General features: G+C 36.8%; 2 protein-coding genes across 9 annotated transcripts in view; one reads left to right on the forward strand and one right to left on the reverse strand.

Moving 5' to 3' along the window:
• The window catches only part of LOC124997298 (interferon-induced very large GTPase 1-like), a 406,468-nt gene that overhangs the window by 115,224 nt on the left and 266,654 nt on the right, over nucleotides 1-24,590 (reverse strand). The window lies entirely within an intron of this gene.
• The window catches only part of LOC124997300 (interferon-induced very large GTPase 1-like), a 106,819-nt gene continuing 89,782 nt past the window's right edge, over nucleotides 7,554-24,590 (forward strand). For all 5 annotated transcript variants that reach the window (XM_047570902.1, XM_047570906.1, XM_047570907.1 and 2 more), the window contains exons 1-6: nucleotides 7,554-7,661; nucleotides 10,897-10,980; nucleotides 11,089-11,120; nucleotides 11,302-11,398; nucleotides 12,269-12,303; nucleotides 12,407-12,512. In XM_047570902.1, coding sequence (XP_047426858.1) covers nucleotides 10,908-10,980; nucleotides 11,089-11,120; nucleotides 11,302-11,398; nucleotides 12,269-12,303; nucleotides 12,407-12,512 — 343 coding nt within the window. In that variant the 5' untranslated portion in view covers nucleotides 7,554-7,661; nucleotides 10,897-10,907. The remainder of the gene's footprint in view (nucleotides 7,662-10,896; nucleotides 10,981-11,088; nucleotides 11,121-11,301; nucleotides 11,399-12,268; nucleotides 12,304-12,406; nucleotides 12,513-24,590) is intronic.

Consider the following 24,590-nt stretch of genomic DNA (forward strand, 5'->3'; position numbering starts at 1 on the left):
GAACTGAAGGGTGCTTTACCGCATGAAGAGCAGGAAGTGATCAGAACATTCATTAACAACATTGACCAACAGTCCTTTGATACAATTAAGACCAAGCCTGTAGCAACAAGAGGCTACAGCCAAACTTACCTACAAGAAGTGGCCAAAAATGTTCAAGAAAAACTGACAGAATTTGAATCAGAGAGGAAATATTCATTCAAGAAGGAGTTTACAGTTGATGTCTTGTTGTATGTTTTTGAAAGGTTGGGGAGTTGGCTTTCATATTCTCACCAGACATTTAAAAAGAACAATGACACCCTCACTTACTTGAACAACAATAAAACACAATATTACAATGTTTTCAGAAGCTTCTGCAAAGGAAACTCATCTGCCGTCGTGTTTGGAGAAATGATCTGTGACAAACTGAAGGTTTCCACTGTTGAGGCTGTTTGTAACAAGACCGCCATTGATCTCGCTGGAGAGATGAGGTGCTCTTTCCCAGCATTCAATGGGAACAGGTTGGACTTGGAGAAACATCTGCTGAAATCACTTGCAGAGAAAGACGACTTTAATGATTTCATCAACTACATCCGAGAACCAAGGGAGCAAGTAGAGGTTTTTATAAAAGAAGAAGTAAGAAAAATACATCTTCAAGAACACAGTGGTAAAGCTCAGAATATACTGAAGAAAAACGTTGATGACATCAGTCAGCGTGTGAGAAAAGCTTTATTTAAAGCAACAACAAAAGTCAAAACCCAGGGAGGAGACATAGAGATGTGGGTGAAGGAATTTTACTCTTTCCTCAAGGATGAGCTCCCGCTTAACACCATTTGTTGTAAAAATTTCAGTGACATAAACAACTTTGACTTTCTTAAAGAAGAGATAGAGAAAGGTCTGGTTAACATCATTGAGGAGATGAACCACCTCTCCCTGGATAAAATGAAGGAATTCAGGCTGAGACCTGATCACATCCTCATTGATCAGCTGTGTAAGTGCTGCTGGGAAACGTGTCCATTCTGTGGAGCTGTTTGCACCAACACCCTGGAAGACCACAGTCCTGAGGACCACAGTGTCCCTTTTCACCGATCTGATGCAATCAAAGGTTGGCACTACAGAGGCACAGACATGATGAGTGTTGATTTCTGCACAACAAATGTTGCAAGTGATAAATCTTTTTACCCTGAGCCAAATTCAGACGACCTCTATCCTTATAAACAGTACAGAAAAGCTGGACCAAGGTTTGCTAACTGGAGAATCACCCCTGATGAGTCAAAGCTGAAATATTGGACATGGTTTGTGTGTCGGTTTCAAAAAGACCTGGAAGACTACTATGGTTATAAATTCAAGGGCAAAGGTGAAATTCCCAGCGAGTGGAGAACACACACAAAAGAAGAAGCAATTCAGAGTCTGGATGAAATGTAAAACAGCTCCAGAAACCTGTTTGCCTCAGTGAAAAGAAAACTGATCAGGAGAGTAACACACAAATATACGATGTGAACATCAAACCACTATGTCAAAGTTGTTCAGCTACAATTTATGGAAATAAAACAATATGTTTTTCTTAAGTTCAGTAAAGTTGTTAAATGTTAAATGTTAAATGTGTTATTATATTTGATTAAATCTAAATATTTGGATTTAGTAGTTTGTTTGTTTTTTTTTTTGTCTAGACAACATTGCCAAAATTAAAATTTGATTGAATGTAAATTGTATTTATTAAAATTCTTTCCTTTTTTTTTTTTTTTTTTTTTTTTTTTTTTTTTTTTGGTTTTAATGTTCTATTTTCTACATTTCAAGTGGAAATATTTTGGTGTACTGAGGTGGGACTTTTTTTTAAGTATTTGTTAACTGTTTTATTAACCTCGTTTTACACATTTTGGGTTTTATATGTAATAATCTTGCAAACAACTATAATCTAAATGCAAACAATGAAAGTTACACAATATCTGTAGAAAACATAATCCAACACAAATTATCTTGTAATTTTGACCTTTCATGCTACAATAATAAAACAATATCACTAGTTCATATCTTCTAAAACACCAGGTTTGTTTGTGTTCCTGACAAAGTCTCCGGGTTAAAGACGATTCAGCAACTTTAAACATTTGACTTCTTTTTTTCTGAGTATTCTATTATACACCACAGTGTCTTTATGCCATTTACAGCTTTTAACATTTAAGAGATGTTTAATAGTTTCAGTAATATTTTAACTGTGTTCTATTAACGTTTTAGTTTTTCTTGTTCTTTATTATAATCTTGCTTAGTTTGGAATGAATTTAAATTAAAATGTATAAAAACTTTAATAATATAGTGAATCATTCATTAAGGCCACTAACACAAATAATGTCATGAGTGAAAAAAAAGATCCTTTGGATTTATTTCATTTTAATGTGTACATTAATCGTATTGTGTTCAACTGACATAAGTTTCTCTTTCCCAACCTCACTAAATTATTGCTTGTCAAACCAAAATATTTCAATTACATTAAAATTGTTTAAAAGAATCATGTTGATTTTTAAGTTACTGTTAACACCAATTTATTATGTGAGGTTAAAGTGCTTTCATCACCTCCAGGGTACCTGATTTTCAACCGTTACTCCAAATTGATTTGTTAATGGCAGTTGTTGGAGCCAATTTTTTGTGTTTAATGATTTTATAATTTAGATGATTTGCTGTATTTGATATGGGACGTCTAAGTTACGGTTTGGGTATGAGAGTGATCATTTGATTTATCTATGTTTATGTGTTTAGCTGTTCTGATTTAATTCAGATTTGTAGCAGCTGTGGAAGGAGGAAGAGGCGTGTTCAGTGTTTTGTTTATGTTTAGTTTAAAAGCATTTTTGTTGTTCGTTTTGATTTTAAATAAACAGAAAAAGAGAAAACGAGTGACTCAAGCTTTATTTTTGGATAATTCAAACGTGTGAGTCATACAACCCTGTAACCAGGCACAATGGTTTATTGTTAGAAAAAAGGACAAGACAGTTATTATTCAATGATATTATGTTACTCTAACTGAAAAAAAAGATCCTTTGGATTTACTTCATTTTAATGTGTTCCATACGCTCACACAATCATATTGTGTTCAACTAACATCATTTCTCTTTTCCCTCCTCAATTATTATATTATCAAACCAAAATATTTCAGTTACATTAAGACTGTTTAAAAGAATCCTGTTGATTCAACATGATTCTTATGTTACTGTAACACCAATTTATTGTGTGAGGTTAAAGTGGGTTTCATCACTTCCAGGGTACCTGATTTTCACCTGTTACTCCAAAATGATTTATTAATATTATTCAGTGGTATCATGTTACTTGAACCAAAAAGGCAAAGAGTCAGAGTTCGGTACCAACTTGTTCTTATTAAACTTAATAAAACACACATTTGACAAAATGGACTCAGTGAGTATATATTATACTGTGAGTATAATCCAATCCATAGTATTGATAGTGATAATTGATAAATTGTCTAAAGCTTCTTGATTTGTCTCTCAAATCGCACCAGATTGCTCTATTTAAATTTATGATGCTCAAACTAATTCTGCAGGGGGAAGAATCCCCTGTACCCCCCTATATTTTTTATTATACATTTTGTTTTTGTAGAAAATATTCAGTTTCTACATTTCACAGAACCATTCGCATGACATGAAAAAAAGAAACTTATGTGCATCAAGTACCAGATCCAGATTAGACCTCCTCCTCACAGATGTAGATGCAGATGTAGTTTATAGAGCTCCACAGGTCAGATATTCAGCACTCCAGACCAGAGACCCTCACAAGAAGATAGAGGGGAGAGAGTGAGACACAGTGGTTAGTAAATTATAAGAGATAGAAAATAAATGATAAGATATTAGAGGACGGGAGCCAGAGAAGAGAGAGAGGAGAGGACATGTCCTCAGTGCACCGTCCCCCTGCAGCCTAGGCCTATAGCAGCATAACTAAGGGATGGTTAAGTCCAGCTCTAACTATAAGCTTTGTCAAAAAGGAAAGTCTTAAGCCTGACCTTAAACATAGAGACTGTGTCTGCCTCCCGAACCCAAACTGGGAGCTGGTTCCACAGCAGAGGAGCCTGATAGCTGAAGGCTCTACCTCCCATTCTACTTTTAGAAACTCATTTTTTCTGACTCAGCGCCGGTTCCAACTAATCGATTCCATCGGTAATCGTACGCCTCAAACATTATCAATTGTCTTAATTATTCTCAATGGCACAATTACGTCATACTCTGCCGGACAAACAGAGCAGCAACATGGAGAGGAAGAAGCGCTCGAAAGTCTGGCTGTACTTCACGAAATGCAATGAAAATGCTGCTGTATGCAATCAGTGCAAGACAGTGATATCATGCAAAGGTGTGAATACCTCTAACATGCTGTAAGCAGCATGCGCAGTTTGTAATGATCAGCTTGTGATCCAAGCTACTTAAAAACACACTACACCCTAAATATTGCTGCCCAGAAGATCCACCAGTGCAACGCAGTCACCAATTGGGCACCAATGGCACCTGCTGTGGTCAAGTGGATGAGGAAGGATGAGGAAGTTCACTATGGCTAAAACTGTCCTCAAAGAAAAACAGCAACTCCTGAGTAAGTATATGCATAACGTTTAGTGATATGCAACAAATTAAGTCACAATGGCTTATGGCTATATGCTGTATATGCTTATGCAGATCATGTCCATCTGAATTTGTTTTTCAGACTTAGGCCCCGGCACGCACTGATCACTGATGTTAAAACGAGGTGGAATTCTCTGTATCTCATAATATTACTAATACTATTAAAATAATAAAATACTATTAAAATAGGCCTTCTTTTAAAATTGTGGATTATAAGACTGCAAGAGGATCTGTGTGTTTATTTTTAATTGTTTGCTGTTTTAGACTGATGGAGAAAGTTCAGGAGTTTGTCCATCTGATGCGCATGCTCTACACGTCGACTCCCTGTGTCTCAAGCCAGAAAGGTGCAGCCAGTGGGCAGATTCTGCCTGTCTTGAAGAAGTTGAAGCAACACTACACCACTGAGGCAAGGGACTCACAGGAAACATTAAATAGAAGATATGGACAGTAAATCTCATCTCATGTTTGTAGACTTCCTCCTGCTAAACCTCTTTTAAACTGAAACGTAACACCCCATTGTCCCATTTATTTATGCCATTTAAAAATATTTATATTTACCATGTTCAAGCACATTAAATCTTCCTGCACTAGGGTGCGGGGGCTGCTGGAGCCTATCCCAGCTGGCATCGGGCGAGAGGCGGGGGCGGGGTAGACCCTGGACAAGTCGCCAGCCTATTGCAGGGCTTAGGCACATTAAATATAGACATAAAATATGACATGATTATGAAACAAGTGACTATGAAAATATTTTTTCATGAAGTAAGAATGGTTCTCTAAATAACAGTGTTGTATGAATTGTGCTAAAAACAAATCACTCTTTTTCTCAGCCTGATCGAATGAATGATGAAGCTCAGCACTCAGAGACACAAGGAGAGGGGTGACTGAAACAAAGTCTGCATCAACTGAAAGCAAAGATAAAAGTAATACTTTAAATAAGTCGGATTATAAAACAGACTATAGATTTTTATTTTAGAATTTAATTTCCTCAATCAATCGTAATGAACTTGATTGTCTAATCTACTGATGTTCTTCTGTTTGTTTTCAGTGGAGCCTGAGCTCACACTTGTGTTAATCGGTGATACTAAGTCCACTGAGATTGGACCAGGAAACATTTTACTTGACCATGACAAGCCGACAAATGTGGAGCATTTTTCCTCCAAACTGTATGATTTGTGTGGTCGGCACATCTCCGTCATTAACAGACTTGGTTTTCCAAACATTGACAGAATCCCGTTAAATTAGTCAACCATTACCACTCAGCAGTGCAGAGGTTAGAAAAAGCTTTTGGCAAAGACTTTCTTTGTTATGTATTGACAATAGTGACTCATGACTTGGATGAAACATGTGAAAGTGCACTGGAAGACCTTAAAGATTTCTCCAGTTTTAACAAACAAAGATTCCACACATGTAGAAGAAGTATGACAGATGAAAAAGAGATAATAGATCTGTTGGAAAAAATAGACGACATGGTTTCTGAAAACGATCACCACTGCTACACAACACTGATGTGTGATGGGAATGAAGAACAGAAAGAACAAATGGAGCAGAAACTCTACAAAGAAGAAACCGCTGGGACAGGTGAGATTTTAACGTGGATGTAACTTTGGAACCTGTTTGGGGGGAAAAACTGTTGATTATTCCTAAATGTTGCTGTTGAATTAATTCCTGCAACTGTCCAGTATCTAACAGCCTTACCACGATGCACAATTCATCCAAAACATACGAGTTACACAACAGCAGTAAACACAATTACCAATGCTGAAAACAAACCCTAAACCCTTAAATACAGTAGATACTGCCATTATGTTCTGTATTCAGTATGTAAATTGAATGCTCAAGATAAATACAAAGTAAACTAAACCTAAATATTTTTAAACTATCAAAAGTGAACTGAAATGTAGCATAAATTAAAATTAAAAACTAACAACAATACATAATTATAACTAGTCTGAAATAAAAAGACAAGCTACAATCTGTTTTTATTTTTGTTTGTTCAAGTAAATCTCATCTCATGTTTGTAGACTTCCTCCTGCTAACCCTCTTCTAAGCAAAAACATAACACATTTAATACGTCATTTAAAATATATATATATATTTCTAATGCTCACGCACATTAAATATAGACATGAAATGAAATGAATCATTTGCATTTTTTGCCAAATTTCCCCTAATACAGTCTTTGTATTTCAAGTGTTTGTGGCGCCCTCTCTGGTCATGCTGAATAAAACAGGATAAACAGAAATCGGCTTTTGAAATAGTTTTTACTTTTCATCTTCTACCTAAAATCTGTTATTATATGAGAAGTGTTAGATGTGATACTTATGAATATGTGTATTTGCATTAAGGCCAGGACTTTGACTTGCCCGTTCCTAAACATTCATCTTGTTCTTATTTAGTTCTTGGGCTCGTTGTCTTGCTGCATGACCCAGTTTCTCTTCACATTCAGCTCATGGACACATGCCCTGATATTTTATTTTAGAGTTCACTGGTATAATTCAGAGTTCATTGGTCCATCAATGATGAGCAGATGCAGCAGAACAGGCCCAAACCAGGACATTAGCGCCCCCATGTTTCATGAAGGGATGAGGTTCTGATGCTGGAATGCAGTGTTGTTTCATCTCCAAACTTGATGCCTCTGTCTTTAAACTATTCGCAAAAACAAAGTTTATGCAAATATAAAATTGCAAAAAAAAATTTCTGGCTGTTGTGGAAAAACCTACTTATCACAGGGTTTGTCAAATACAGAAACTTTGCAAGTCTTTGCCAGTTTTATTTTCTGGACAGCCAGGACACAAGCTGCAGGGTGAGTTAGTCCTCGCTCACTCAGTTCATATAGTCACGTGTTTTCCCGTAAGTCTTGATGTGTTTTCCCGTAAGTCTTGATGGGTTTTCCCGTAAGTCATGAGGCCTCAAAAGGAAACAGCTCGCCTGCTTTCACTTTCCATTTTCCCATTACTGAAGGGGTTTGTGAAAGGCTGACACAATGGGACACTGAGCTCTATATATGCTTGAGGGTGAATGAGGGGATTTCAGATAAGGCAGCCACGTCTTCACAGAGCGGGTAGAGCTGAGTCGGTAAGTCGAAATGTTTGATATGAAAAGACCTATTGTGTGTTTATTAATCTTTCTTCCCTTTCCCTTTATGTTTGTTTTGATTGTTCAGCGTGTTATTTGAGTTTTTGAACTACTTTCAGATTTTTTATCCTCTTTCAGGTTCATCTTTTAAATATAACATCCCAATTATTTATAATGCCCATGCTCAGACACACTGAAAATAGACATAAAACCATTATTTGCATTTTTCACTAGAATCGCTCCACATCATTCCTTTGTTTGACATTTGTCGTGTTTGTTTAGTTTTTTGTTTAGAAAGTAATTTAGATATTTGTTTGGTTTTTATATTTTTACGCTATTTTTCTTTTTTATTGCATATTTAAGCCTATTTAAGTTTATGTTGTCCTCTTATATTTTTAATGCAGGTTCCATATCTTTGATTTTTTATGGCATTTTCTTGTAATTGATATATTTGTTTTTTGCACTAAACTGAACGAGGCCTGTTTTATTAAATTTTTGATCGTTAAAATGTGTTAATATGTTAAAATATACAATAGTGTTTGTTTATTATTTTGCTTTATATTTATTTTCCACTTTCATAATTTTTGTAATAACTTCAGTGGAATAAAGCATAGACAGTCACAAAGGCTGTACTTTGTTTATTTGAAAGGCTGTAAACGCATCTCTTAGTGTTAGTCTTAAGCCTATATTGCAGCAAATGGAGGAATATAGTCAGTGATTGAGGAGAGGGATCCAGTCAGTGAATGCTACTGATCTACTGATCTACTGATTCGCGTTGCATCACTGACTCGAGTCAGTACGTGAACAGATCACTAACTGATTCGTTCTCCGAGTGAACCAGTTCACTGCAGGTGGCGAGTCAGCCTCTGTGTCATTGCCGACCATTGGTGCCGACACAGAGGCTGAGATGCCGGAAGCCCCGCCCGCTTTTCTGGACCAAACGACTTTGGGGAACGGAACACACATTGTGTTACGTTTATAATTTGTTTAATTTCCACAATTAAAACACACATAGTTTTACATTTATAATTTGCATTGCCTGCGTTTTACTTCTAATCACCGTTACGACTTTAATGGTGGGGTTGTGGGTGGGGCACATATTATTTTTATTTTATTCAATATTTTTTATTAAACACAAATCATTTAACAGTAGATCTACACACCAGATGTGATGTAAATTGCAATGTTAACGCCCGCATTTTTGCGGGCACAGATGCAATGGTGCACAGGTGGCAACAGTGTCTCCTGTACGCTTTCTCTCCCTTCACCCTCCTGCAAACCCTCTTACACAGAGTCCGGGTAGAAGAAGTGAACCTCATTCTGGTGTCTCTGAATTGGCCCCAGATGACTTCTCAACGATCACTCCCCTCCTGCAGGGACATCCCTGAGAGCCCCTCCCTCGTTCGGAGCCCCTCCCTCGTTCAGTTTCACCCCTTTTCCCAGGGAGCTCAGGCTTTGGGCATAGCCCATGAGAGGGCTGGGTTGCTAGCCAAGTGGCTGCCCCAATCGGTGGTTAGCATTCTGCAGGGAGCCCGGGCTCCGTCAACTCAGGCAGCATAGCCATTGGGGAGTTTTTGAGTCTTGGTGCAATGGGAGACAGATGGATCCCCTCTCCTGCACTGTAACTGTCTTGACGTATTCTTGGACTTTCAATGTGTCATCCTGGACTGTGGCCTTGATGCTCACTTGTCCTCAGCCTCCCTCTTTCAGCTTAGTGTACAGTCTCAGGGTGTTGGACTTGTGGTGAAACCCTCCGTGCATGATGAGGACCTTTCTTGTCTTGATATCTGTGGCTTCTGTCTCCTGCTTCGACCAGCTTATGGTCACAGTGGGGTATCTGATGACTTGTAGAACAGACATGTTGATGGCTCGGATCTTGTTCTCACCATTCACACCATGCTGACTTTTCAGGACTTACTCTCTGGAAGTATTTGGTTGTGGTTGACTTCCTTGTGGCCTCCTCATGGTTTCCATTAAATACTTGTAACTAACTTGGATGTCACCTATGTTGCCCTCTGGTAGGTCAACCGCTTCAGTTATGATGATAACGCTATGTCGTTGCTGTAGATCTTGGTGGTGTGGATTCGTTCTTCATTCGTTCTTGGTGTACAGCTTGATGTCATCCATGTAGAACAGGTGGCTGATTGTTGCCCCACTTTGGAATTGGAAGTATACACTCTATGTGATGATCTGATTGAGGCAGTTCCGGTTTACAGAGAACAGCAGTAGTGATAGGGCATCTCCTTGGTATATGCTGCACTTGACGTTTATTTGGGCACTGGTCTTGTGTGATGCCTCTCTTTCCCACACGTGCTTCCAGTATTCTTCCACTTCAGCTCTTGGTGGGTGTGACTGGTTGTTATTTCCCTGCCACTGAGAGTACACCTTGGCGGTTTAATAGAGATTACATTTTTCATATGTGGTCACTTTATTTGAGAATACATCAACATGACTTAGGATGTTTATTATGTTGTTGGCTAGTTGTTATGTTATTGGACTATTACATTTTAAAAAATGTCAAATTTATCACGTTATCACCAATTATTATGTTATTGGTTTTAGGGCTTTTGTGGTGTTTTATCGTTGGTTTAAACATATGATCCACTACATGGACAGTGTGACCTCTCTTTGGGTGAACTTGTGCTTCTTGCTTTATACAGAATGTGAGGAGATTGTTTGTAGGAGGCTGAACAAGGTAGAAATAAGTTTGATATGAAAAAGACCTGTTTCTAGTTGTTAAATGCTTACTTTATGCAATTATTTGTAAATTATTAACCAGTCAGTTCTCTCTCTCTCTCTATTTTTGTACTTCTTTCAGATTTGTGTATTTCTATTTCCAGTTCAAGTAAATCTCACCTCATGTTTGTAGACATCCTCCTGCTAACCCTCTTTTAAACAAAAACATATCACCCCATTAATACATGTAATTTAAATATATATATATATTTCCCATGCACAGGCGCATTAAATATAGACATAAAACAAAATGAAGCATTTGCATTTTTTGCCAAATTTCCCCTAATACACTCTTTGTATTTCAAGTGTTTGTGGCGCCCTCTCTGGTCATGCTGAATAAAACAGGATAAACAGAAATCGACAGCTTTTGAAACAGTTTTTACTTTTTATCTTCTACCTCAAATCTGTTATTATATGAGAAGTGTTAGATGTGATACTTATGAATGGTCTGCATTCACAGTTTTGAGGGTTATTTGCATTTTTCGTGAATAATTTATAGATGAAAAGCAGATGGAAGCGAGTAATGACAACATAGCAGGAGGAGGAGGAGAGTCTGAAACCAAATGTGAGACTGATAAAAAAGGTAAATTAAAAATGTGAAAATATTTTTTCATGAAGTAAGAATGGTTCTCTAAATATCAGTGTTGTAGGCTGATCATAAATTCATCTTTTCTGCTGCATGTCTCCACAGACTCGTTGGAGGAGAGTACAGCTGACACCAAGGTAAATGTTTTACAACTATGTTAGTCATTATAATCTAATGCATTTACTTTACTTGTGTTTCTTTTCTTCTCTGGCTTGTTACCAGAAAAACACTCAAAACTTACAATTGTCATACCAGTAAGAGAACAAGTCTATTTCTGTGGAATGAATTGTGATAAAAATAAATCACTCTTTTTCTCAGACTGATCCAATGAATGATGAAGCTCAGCACTCAGAGACGAAGGACACAACCACAGGAGAGGAAACAAAGTCTGCATCAACTGAAAGCAAAGACAAAAGTAATATTTTAAACAGAAACTCTGATTATAAGACGGACTTTATAGATTGAATTTTAGAATTTAATTTCCTAAATCAATTGTAATGAACTTGATTGTCTAATCTACTGATGTTCTTATATTTTTTTTTCAGTGGAGCCTGAGCTCACACTTGTGTTAATCGGTGATACTAATTCCATTGAGATTGGACCAGAAAACATTTTACTTGACCATGACAAGCCAACAAATATGGAGCATTTTTCCTCCAAACTGTATGATTTGTGTGGTCGGCACATCTCCGTCTTTAACAGACTTGGTTTTCCAAACATTGACAGAATCCCGTTAAATCAGGGGAGTCAAGCCTTTGTCCTACTGCTGCCTGGGTCGACCCCGTATTGACGATGTGAAAGTGGAAAGTTTTTCATTTCTACTTTTTTGTTAATATTTCTCAGTAGTTCGACTTTTTATTTGGTGCGTGAAAGCTCTGTTGAGTCTGTTAAAAAAGGCTGAAGTTACTGAAGTGAAGTGTTCTGGTTAAATTAAAATCCAGCTAATTGAGTGTAAAAGTAAATACTTCCATCTCCAGCATCGTTTTGGTTTATCATTACATTTGTCTTTTTGTTTGTTTTAATACTGGAATATACAGTATTCAGTCATATTCTGCTGTCTCAGGTACAAACTGCTCAACTTTTTAATTCAGTAATTTTGAGAAGTTGAAAATTTACTTTGATCTGGGTCATTAAAGGGTAAATAAGGGGTCCTGAACCAGTGTTATGCATTTGTTAGCTCACCCATCTGCATGTGTAAATATATATATGTGTGTGTCTGTATAATATGTTATAAACATAGACTGATGCTGACTTCATGCTATCTGCTTATTTTTAAATTATCCAGCAGTTGGAGAGGTGAAACATTCAGTTGAAATCAAGGTAAAGTATTCAAAGCTAGAAATACAGCAATGGTGCTCAAGTACAGTTTTTTCTTGTTTAAGTCATTGTTAATAAAACTGGCCCAAAATTATCTTTTTCTTAGGGTAATGTACTGACTGAACAAGGTGGAGCTGAACACTCAGAGAAGACTGATGGCAACATAAGAAGTGAGGCTGAAATCAAGGTTTCATCTGAAACTGAGAAAAAAGGTAACATTTTAATCAGTGATTTTACAATAACGTTTAACCTAATCAAATAAATAAGAATACAACTGAGAATACAACTATAAGAATACAACTAATTATGACAGAGTAATTCCAATAATAGACAAAGACAGAAGTGCACATGTTCATTAGTTTTTATCCATTTGAACTATTTCTACTTCATGGTACTGAAGATACCAAAAAAATATAAAATTGTTTTATTAAAATGTTTTAACAAACTAAGCCTGTCAACACATAGTGATCACTTGATTTTAGCTCTAAGATATATATATATATGTGTGTGTCATCATTTTGATGACTGTTACTTAACATATTTTCTATACCTTTCCTTGTGGTAATCTGGTAAACTGTTGTTGTTCTGCAGAAAAGAACAATAGAATGAAACATGAAATGGAAACACTGTTCAGAAGACTTGACCTTCAAGATCAACAAAAGTTGTCACCTGAAGACCTTCTTCAAATAGGTCCACCTGTCAAACAGAGCCAGGACATATCTGAGAAAGATCTAGCTAATATGTTTCTTCAGAGGTTAATGATGTTGGACTATAAAGCCAGATACATTCCTGTGAGACAGTCTGTTCTTGTACTTGAATCAGATGACAATGACTTCGATGCTCTTTATAACACAACTGTAGATGTTGATCAATCAAAACAAACCAACTTGCATCCGATGGATGTTCAAATGGCAGTATTTCACTGTTCAGACAGCTTCCTTAAGCAGAACATAATTACAAAGTTATCACAATGTCAGTACGCCTTACCTTTCCTTGTCCCTAATGCAGAGACCGCAGCAATCGAATGTCCTCTGTGGACATTTAGACAAATAATAAAGACATGGAAGACAACTCAAGTCAAAGATGATTCAAAACTTGTCACCATGAAGAGTATGCCCATCTGCAACGCTGAGACACACATGGTGTCATTTTTCCGCCTGGGTTCATTATCTGAGTCGAAATCACAGCTCATGAACTCTTTGATCAACGACCGTCACAACACCTTCTTCCACAGAAACTGTCCAGGCAGCACCAAGTCTCGTCATCTGATGGATGGTGTGGTAGAGATTGCCTGGTACTGCCCTGCGGGAAAACCCAACGATTCCTTCACTGACTGCATTGCCTTCTGTAATCTTCATGGAGATGCTCTGATGATTGAAACACAAACTAAAATACTGATTGAAACTTCTTCAGTCAATGTAGTTCTTGTACCAACTCTGGAAAAAAGTCACAGAAGTCAAGCAACAGTCATCTCAGATCTTTGCAAGTCTCAGAAGCCTCTCATTATTCTTATTGCTGACAGTGATTGTGATGCAGTTCAGGTGAAACCAGGAAAGTACAAAATGGGTCTGAAAGACAGAAGCCAGTCAGATGTTTCTGAAAGCCTGAAAAGAATTATTGGAAACATGTTGTCTGGACTCCAAACCTCCTTCCAGCTCAAATCTATGGCCAATGTCTCTGGAATCATAGTGGATGAAGACGACCCAGTGTGTAAAAAAGGGAAAAAGGCAGCAACAGAAATATTTAATTTGATTCAAGGAATGAATGTTTCAAAGATCAAAGATAAATTTCTCCCCTGCCAAGGCCAACTGTGGCACCAGTGGTCGAGAATAAAAAAAGAACTGTATCATCTCAAAGGAAATGTGGAGGAGGAAAAAAGTCAGAAAAATCAGCAGCTGATGAAAGTCCGAAAAGATCAATGCTCTGCTTCCTGTAGTGAACTGATGAAGTCATTCACTGAAAGCCTCATTTCCTTGTCATCCCAGGAGAAAGAGTACTTCCTGAAATGGATGCAGATCTTAATAGATGCCCTCTCCACAGATGACCTGTCTTCAATTCTCCAAAGCTATGATGAAAAATGGTCTGAGATCTTGGTTCTGAAGAAGAAAAACCCCAAATCTCCACTGTTAGCAGATAAACAAGATGAGCTTGAAACAATATCAAAAAACCTGCAGTCAGCAACTTTTGGTTTGGAGCATATCTTTAGAGAAATGGGACAGATCTATGAAGCTCATCAAGCTCTGAATAAAAAAACAAACAGTGGACAGACCAACTGGTCCAAATACCCTAAACTGGCTGCAGATCTGATGATATCAGGACGCCCTATGGAGCTGATGGATGGAGATGCAGGTCATGTGCCTTTGACATGGATCTCTGGTGTTTTAGAAGAAGTCATCAAGAAACTGGGCGACCAGAGAGTTTTTGTGTTGTCGGTTCTGGGCGTACAAAGCAGTGGAAAATCAACAATGCTGAATGCCATGTTTGGATTGCAGTTTGCAGTGAGTGCTGGTAGGTGCACCAAGGGTGCTTTCATGCAGCTGGTCAAAGTGTCAGAGGACATACAGAAAGATTTCAAGTTTGATTATGTTCTCGTAGTGGACACTGAAGGACTACGTGCTCTTGAATTGGCAGGTAACGCCACTCTTCACCACGAAAATGCACTGGCCACATTTGTTGTTGGCCTGGGAAACATGACACTGATCAATATCTTTGGTGAGAATGTAGCTGAGATGCAAGATGTCCTGCAGATTGTTGTCCAGGCTTTCATGAGGATGAAGAAAGTTAAGCTTTCTCCAAGTTGTGTGTTTGTTCATCAGAATGTTACAGACATTGGAGCTACAGAGAAAAACATGGATGGAAAGAGACGCCTGCAAGAAAAACTGGACCAGATGGCTGAGCTAGCTGCCAAAGAGGAGGTGTGTAATGCTGAGTGCTTCAGTGACATCATTGCATTTGATGTGCAACAAGATGTGAAATACTTTGCCCAGCTATGGGAAGGAAGTCCACCGATGGCTCCCCCAAATCCTGGTTACAGTGAGAGTGTCCAAGAACTGAAGAGTATGATCCTCACTAAGGCTTCACATTCTGCTGGAATCTCTCTCTCACATTTTAAAAGCAAAATTCAAGACCTGTGGAATGCTCTGATGAACGAACAGTTTGTTTTCAGCTTCAAAAACACGCTTGAAATTGCAGCATACAGAAAGCTTGAGGTCCAATATGGGAACTGGACCTGGGACCTTAGAAGCAGCATGCTGACCATTGAAAACCAACTTTACACCAGGATTGAAAATGGAAAACTTGACATGGTTGACCGTACTTACCTTGTGAAAGAAATGAGCAGAACATATGAAAAAATCAAGAAAGACATGACGTTGTACATTGAGGACAACAGAGACAAAGACATGTTGGTTCAGTGGCGAGGCCGATTTGAAATCAAAATCAAGGAGTTTCATGAGGAACAGGTGAAAGAAGTGAAAAGGAAACTGGATGAAGTTATCCAGCAAAAGAAAGCTTTTAAAAAGCTTGATGATAAGAAGCCAGAGTTTGAGAACAAACTGCTACAAAAGAGCAAAGAGCTCGCTCATCAGTTAAAAGACAAGGCAAAGGATGAAGAGGAGCTTCAAAAGCAGTTCAACTCTGTTTGGACTGACTGGGTCAATGAATTAACTGAAGATATAAAACCCATTAAGGACATAAACTTGGAAGACGACAAAATGTTCATCCTTGAAGAGCTGGGGATTGAGTGGTCTCTCATAGATGAATCCAGCTCCAGTGGAAGATACAAAAATGTATCAAAAGTTGGGAATTACTGTTCTTATGTAACTCATAAAACCAAACAAGGGTTCAAAGCTGTAGTGGACTACGCTCGACAAAAAGTTGTAGGAACACAACAAAATATTCTTCCTCATGAAGAACAGGAAGTGATCAGAACCTTCATTAACAACATTTACCAACAGTCCCTTGATGCCATTAAGACCGAGCCTGTAGCAACAAAAGGCTATAGCCCAACTTACCTACGAGAAGTGGCCAAGAAAGTTCAAGAAAAAATTACGGAATTTGAATCAGAGAAGAAATATTCATTCAAGAAGGAGTTTATAGTTGATGTCTTGTTGTATGTTTTTGAAGGGTTGGGGAGTTGGCTTTCAGATTCTCACCAAACATTTAAAAAGAACAATGACGCCCTCACTTACTTGAACAACAATAAAACACAATATTACAATGTTTTCAGAAGTTTCTGCAAAGGAAATTCATCTGCTGTCGTGTTTGGAGAAATGATCTGTGACAAACTGAAGGTTTCCACCGTTGAGGCTGTTTGTAACAAGACCGCCATTGATCTGGCAAAAGACATGAGGTGCAGTATCCCAGCATTCAGTGGGAACAGGTTGGACTTGGAGAAACATGTGTTTAAATCACTTGCAGAGAAAGAAGATGTGGAAGATTTCATCGACTTTATCTGGCATCCAAGGAGGCAAGTAGAGGCTTTTATAAAAGAAGAAGTAGAGAAATACATCTCCAGAGAACACAGTGGTAAAGCTCAGAATATACTGAAGAAAAACGTTGATGACATCAGTCAGTGTGTGAGAAAAGCTTTATTTAAAGCAACAACAAAAGTCAAAACCCAGGGAGGAGACATAGAGATGTGGGTGAAGGAATTTTCCTCTTTCCTCAAGGATGAGCTGCTGCTTAACACCATTTGTTGTAAAAATTTCACTGACATAAACAACTTTGACTTTCTTAAAGAAGAGATAGAGAAAGGTCTGGATAAGATCATTGAGGAGATGAACCACCTCTCCCTGGATAAGATGAAGAAGTTCAGGCTGAAATGTGATCAAATGCTCATTGATCAGTTGTGTAAGTGCTGCTGGGAAACGTTTCCATTCTGTGGAGCTGTTTGCACCAACACCCTGGAAGACCACTGTCCTGAGGACCACAGTGTCCCTTTTCACTGATCTATGGCAATCAATGGTGTACACTACAGAGACACAGACATAATGTGTGTTGATTTCTGCACAACAAATGTTGCAAGTGATAAATCTTTTTACCCTGATGGAACTTCAAAAGACCTCTATCCTTACAAAGAGTACAGAAAAGCTGGACCAAGGTTTGCTAACTGGAGAATCACCCCTGATGAGTCAAAGTTGAAATACTGGACATGGTTTGTGTGTCAATTTCAAGAACACCTGGAAGGCTGCTATAAGTTAAAATTTAAGGAATATGGTGAAATTCCCAGTGAGTGGAGAACACACACAAAAGAAGAAGCAATTCAGAGTCTGGATGAAATGTTCAAACTGTGAGTGAAACTACACAATTACAACTCTACTGAAAGTCCGAACAATTGTTTTCCTGTGATTTTTCACAAAGTAAAATCTTCTAAAATGATGTGCAAATAAAAATGTCCTAAATGTGGACAGTCAACAGATCATCAAATACTGTAGGTGATTAGGCTCCAGAAACCTGTTTGCCTCAGTGAAAAGAAAACTGATCAGGAGAGTAACACACAAATATACGATGTCAACATCAAACCACTGTGTCAAAGTTGTTCAGCTCCAATTTATGGAAATAAAACAATATATTGTTCTTAAGTTCAGTAAAGTTGTTAAATGTCAGGGTATTATATTTGATTAAATTTAAATATTTGGATTCAGTTCAGTTTTGTCTAGACATCATTGTCATGATTGAATGAAAATTACATTTATTTTTAATCAGTTTTGTTAAGTAGTTCGAAATCAAATCAACCTAAAATTCTTTCTTTCTTTTAAATTTTTTTTGTTTGTTTTAAACGTTGTTTTTCTAAGTATTTGTTAACCGTTTTATTAACCTCGTTTTGCACATTTTGGTTTTTATATATAATAATCTTGCAAACAATCTATAATCTAAATGCAAACAATGAAAGTTACACAATATCTGTAGAAAACATAATCCAACACAAATTATCTTGTAATTTTGACCTTTCGTTCTCCAATAATAAAACAATATAACTAGTTCATATCTTCTAAAACACCAGGTTTGTTTGTGTTCCTGACAAAGTCTCAGGGTTAAAGACGATTCAGCAACTTTAAACATTTGACTTCTTTTTTTCTGAGTATTCTATTATACACCACAGTGTCTTTATGCCATTTACAGCTTTTAACATTTAAGAGATGTTTAATAGTTTCAGGAATATTTTAACTGTGTTCTATTAACGTTTTAGTTTTTCTTGTTCTTTATTATAATCTTGCTTAGTTTGGAATGAATTTAAATGTATAAAAACGTTAATAATATAGTGAATCATTCATTAAGGCCACTAACACAAATAATGTCATGAGTGAAAAAAAAGATCCTTTGGATTTTTTTCATTTTAATGTGTACATTAATCGTATTGTGTTCAACTGACTTTAAGTTACTGTTAACACCAATTTATTATGTGAGGTTAAAGTGCCTTCATCACCTCCAGGGTACCTGATTTTCAACCATTACTCCAAATTGATTTGTTAATGGCAGTTGTTGGAGCCAATTTTTTGTGTTTAATCATTTTATAGTTTAGATGATTTGCTGTATTTGATATGGGACGTCTAAGTTATGGTTTGGGGTATGAGAGTGATCATTTGATTTATCTATGTTTATGTGTTTAGCTGTTCTGATTTAATTCAGATTTGTAGCAGCTGTGGAAGGAGGAAGAGGCGTGTTCAGTGTTTTGTTTATGTTTAGTTTAAAAGCATTTTTGTTGTTCGTTTTGATTTTAAATAAACAGAAAAAGAGAAAACGAGTGACTCAAGCTTTATTTTTGGATAATTCAAACGTGTGAGTCATACAACCCTGTAACCAGGCACAATGGTTTATTGATAGAAAAATGAAAAGATAGTTACTTCATTTTAATGTGTTCATCCGTCTCACACAATCATATTGTTCAACTAACATCATTTTCTCTTTTCCTCCTCAATTATTATTTATCAAACCAAAATATTTCAGTTACATTAAGACTGTTTAAAAGAATCCTGTTGATTCAACATGATTCTTATGTTACTGTAACACCAATTTATTGTGTGAGGTTAAAGTGGTTTCATCACTTCCAGGGTACCTGATTTTCACCTGTTACTCCAAAATGATTTATTAATATTATTCAGTTGTATCATGTTACTTGAACAAAAAAGGCAAAGAGTCAGAGTTCGGTACCAACTTGTTCTTAGTTCTTAACTTAATAAAACACACATTTGACAAAATGGACTCAGTGAGTATATATTATACTGTGAGTATAATCCAATCCATAGTATTGATAGTGATAATTGATAACTTGTCTAAAGCTTCTTGATTTGTCTCTCAAATCGCACCAGATTGCTCTATTTAAATTTATGATGCTCAAACAAATTCTGCAGGGGGAAAATCCCCTGTACCTCCCTATATTTTTTATTATACATTTTGTTTTTGTAGAACATATTCAGTTTCTACATTTCACAGAACCATTCGCATGACATGAAAAAAAGAAACTTATGTGCATCAAGTACCAGATCCAGATAAGACCTCCTCCTCACAGATGTAGATGCAGATGTAGTTTATGGAGCTCCACAGGTCAGATATTCAGCACTGCAGACCAGAGACCCTCACAAGAAGATGGAGGGGAGAGAGTGAGACACAGTGGTTAGTAAATTATAAGAGATAGAAAATAAATTATAAGATATTAGAGGACGGGAGCCAGAGAAGAGAGAGGAGAGGACATGTCCTCAGTGCATCGTCCCCCTGCAGCCTAGGCCTATAGCAGCATAACTAAGGGATGGTTAAGTCCAGCCCTAGCTATAAGCTTTGTCAAAAAGGAAAGTCTTAAGCCTGACCTCAAACATAGAGACTGTGTCTGCCTCCTGAACCCAAACTGGGAGCTGGTTCCACAGCAGAGGAGCCTGATAGCTGAAGGCTCTACCTCCCATTCTACTTTTAGAAACTCACTTTCTGACTCAGCGCCGGTTCCAACTAATCCATTCCATCGGTAATCGTACGCCTCAAACATTATCAGTTGTCTTAATTATTCTTAATGGCACAATTACGTCATACTCTGCCGGACAAACAGAGCAGCAACATGGAGAGGAAAAAGCGGTCGAAAGTCTGGCTGTACTTCACGAAATGCAATGAAAATGCTGCCGTATGCAATCAGTGCAAGACAGTGATATCATGCAAAGGTGTGAATACCTCTAACATGCTGTAAGCAGCATGCGCAGTTTGTAATGATCAGCTTGTGATCCAAGCTACTTAAAAACACCCTACACCCTAAATATTGCTGCCCAGAAGATCCACCAGTGCAACGCAGTCACCAATTGGGCACCAATGGCACCTGCTGTGGTCAAGTGATGAGGAAGTCCACTATGGCTAAAACTGTCCTCAAAGAAAAACAGCAACTACTGAGTAAGTATATGCATATGCATAACGTTTAGTGATATGCAACAAATTAAGTCACAATGGCTTATGGTTATATGCTTTATATGCTTATGCAGATCATGTCCATCTGAATTTGTTTTTCAGACTTAGGCCCCGGCACGCACTGATCACTGATGTTAAAACGAGGTGGAATTCTCTCTATCTCATAATATTACTAATACTATTAAAATATTAAAATACTATTAAAATAGGCCTTCTTTTAAAACTGTGGATTATAAGATTGCAAGAGGATCTGTGTGTTTATTTTTAATTATTTGCTGTTTTAGACTGATGGAGAAAGTTCAGGAGTTTGTCCATCTGATGCGCATGCTCTACACGTCGACTCTGTGTCTCAAGCCAGAAAGGTGCAGCCAGTGGGCAGATTCTGCCTGTCTTGAAGAAGTTGAAGCAACACTACACCACTGAGGCAAGGGACTCACAGGAAACATTAAATAGAAGATATGGACTGATCTATCCACCTGTTATCAGGTACCATGACTGATTAAATTTGTAGTTCATGAATGGTGGATGTCAGACACTCGCAAAAGTGTCCCCAGGTTTTTGAATATGAATGTTTATTCCTTTCTGAAATTAAGGATGAAGAGATTCAGACCTTCCTTGAGGAGGCAACAGTTATGGACCCGAGGATCAAGATGAAAATGGAAAATGATGATGCCACCTGGGACCGGCTGAAGACCACAGCAGTAACAGAGGTGCTGCTCACAAGAACAGAAGAGGTATTTGAATCACAGTATGTGGTACAATTCCACTGTGATGCTCTCTGGTCCCATAACTCAAACAGTGTGTTTATACTTAAGGTACCAGTGCCAGAAGACACACAGAGCCAGAGACAGGCTGAGGAGGATGTGGAGGAAGGCCATGTAAGTGCAGTTTATTATAATGATCATATGATATATTAATAATAATCAATTCAGACCATGCACCTAAAACATGAGTTCATGGTCCTTTTAATTTCAGACCGTACCTGTAAAGCACCCCAAGACAGCCCTGGAGGAGCTGTTTGCAGAGGAGCAAGACATGGAGCAGGTAACACCACATGAAGAGACCCAGAACATTGGTGAGCAAGTTGACTTTGAAATAAAAATGTACAGAGGCCTTCCTTCTGTTCCCATGTCCTCTGACCCTGTTCTGTGGAGACCCTGTTCCAGAAAAAGCTGATATGCTTGTGTTTTTGCATAAGAATTGTTGAATTCAGTGTACTACCACTTTGGCAAGCTTGGCCTGCAGTAACCTTTTCATTTCATAAAAGTTTTGCCTATTTATTTTAAGTGGATGTACGTATGTCCACTGTATGTTTTTATCATGATCTTGGGCTCTAGCCTTAATGCAAACTATTAAAGTTATGCAAAGACGTCTAAAAACTACGTTCTTGTGTTGAGTGGAAACACAATGTTGACTCTGAATTTGAATGCTACAAATGGTTGCAATGAATTATCATGAGATAATGGCTTCACCTCTACTGGTTTATTTGTGTCTCTGACAAATTCTCAGTTGTTCATAAGAGGATTTTTCCATTTCAAATTTTTGAGTTGACTTTTTCCTCTTTTTTCAGTTATTATTTTGTAGACCACAGTGCCTTTACGTCTTTCACTTTGTTTTCACATTCACAAGTTGTTTTATTAAATCAGTTACAATAAACATATTTGTCTGAATGATTATTTGAACAGTGTTATATTAATCAAATTATACAGATTTTCTTCTTTTACTATGAATAAGATACTGCTTGTCTGGAGACTGTCATCACTTTTTTAATTGTTCATTGATAACACAATGTTGATTTTTACTTTATGTTCTATAAGTGGTGATAATGGGTGATAATAAAATAACTGCTACTCAAGGACCAGGTTTGTTTGCGTTTCAGTTTTACAGTAAAAATCTTAGGTGAACATTGACTTTGTGCTATAAATGGTGATTGTGAGTGAAAATAACTAAGAAAGTTTCAGTTTACGGAAGATGTGTTTGTCTTCAAATTTATAAAATTATAATCTGAATGTTTTTTTGATTCACCAAATTCTATCTTTTGTTCTCCAAATGTTTTATTTTCTATTTGGAATATGATACCAAATTCTGGAAAGTGGAAACAAAACGGTTTTCCCACATCTGCAAATGTTGTCCCTCCACATTTCAAGATAAATAGATCAATAATTCTACTCTTTACCTTATATATCTTGCAACCTTCTTATATCATATTTATGTAACTGAAAGGAATGAAAGTGAAATTTAGAGAACTGAAAACTTACCTCTCAAAAGTGCAGTTTGAAGGATAAACCCAGTCAATGTAATGCTTCTCTTTAAAAGATGAACTCATTCCGAAGTCTTTTCTTCTGTTATAAAGTTGAGACAGTTCAAGTTGAAGAAGACTTAAAAACACGATCACCTTAAACTTGCAGATGAGAGATTTCACTGGATCTAGTGAACGTGTCCCCCCTCCACATTTCAAGATTAAATACAGAATTCTGAGAACATTCAAAATTCAGACTGTTTCCTCTGGAAATTCATTATTAAATTGAAAAACAAATACATCAACAATTATTATTGTTTCTCATTCTAAGAACTGAGCACATTTGTCCGTGCGAGTTTATTAATTACAAGCAAGTAAACTTTCAAATATAATAAACATAATAGATACCTGTAACATACTAATCAGTGTATAATATATGTTCAGTGTAGTAATAATCATATTAAAACACACTCCTGTAGAAAACTTTGCTTTAGTCAATAAATATAAGACAATTAAAAAATTAAAGGTAAATTGAAAGAACTAAAACTTACCTCTCAGAACACTAACACAATTATGTTGATCATTGATGAAGATGAGTTCAAGTTCAAGAGGACTCATTAAACAGCATCTAAAACTTGCAGACGAGCAACATTTGAGTTGAGATACTGGTTTACGCTGGATTAACCATTTAAAATCATGATGGTTGAGGTACAAACGTGATAAATGTGTCACCTTGACTAAAACAATGTCTTGGAGCTCACCAGGTTTGTGCCGAATGAAATGATAGAGCAAATCCTCATTGTACATCAATTCTGATTGTGAATATTATACTATACACCGTACTGTAATTAAAGTAAATTAAAAAATGTATTTAAAAATTAAATTCAATAAAACTATTCCTCTCCTGTGAAAAACGTACAGAAAATGCATGCTAGGCTAGCTGTTAGCTTCTTAAGTGTAACTTACCAGACAAAGTATATATATATATATATATATATATATATATATATATATATACACATATACATATATATATATATATATATATATACACACACATATATATATATATATATATATATATATATATATATATATATATATATATATATATATAAATAAAACTAGGGGACTGGTGTCTGTCTGAAAAAATACCTAGCTATACATTTTGGAATATCAATCAATAAAACATGAAAAACTAGCAGTTTGCTGAACGAAACAGAGAAATTAATTAGCTTAACTTTTGAGAACTTTATATTTAGGTTAACAGTACGAGGTGGATGTGCTATGTTGAAATAAATGTCTTATTTTCACCATTAACGGGGCTATAAGTGTTATTGTGTCTCTCAATATGTAAAAAGCCCTCAGGTTTAAGTTACTTACCTTAAACGAGCCTGTAAAATGCTTTGAAATCCGATTGTTTAATTAATCACAGAGCTGTGTTTGTCTTCTCCTCAGTCATGTTCACCCATCGCCGAGAAAAAGTTGATTTTACTCCGAAAACGCATAAATACTCAGTAATAGTGAGAATTAAACTAGTGTTACTGTTATTTAACATTATCATTATATCAGTAGCATGCTAGCAGTAACGCTAATAGCTTCGTCACCGACACAAAGTTATGTTTAAATTAAATTTGCCACCGACATAAATGCACAGGTGGGTTTC

The sequence above is a fragment of the Mugil cephalus genome, chromosome 20, assembly GCF_022458985.1.
Source record: "Mugil cephalus isolate CIBA_MC_2020 chromosome 20, CIBA_Mcephalus_1.1, whole genome shotgun sequence".
Lineage (NCBI taxonomy): Eukaryota > Metazoa > Chordata > Actinopteri > Mugiliformes > Mugilidae > Mugil > Mugil cephalus.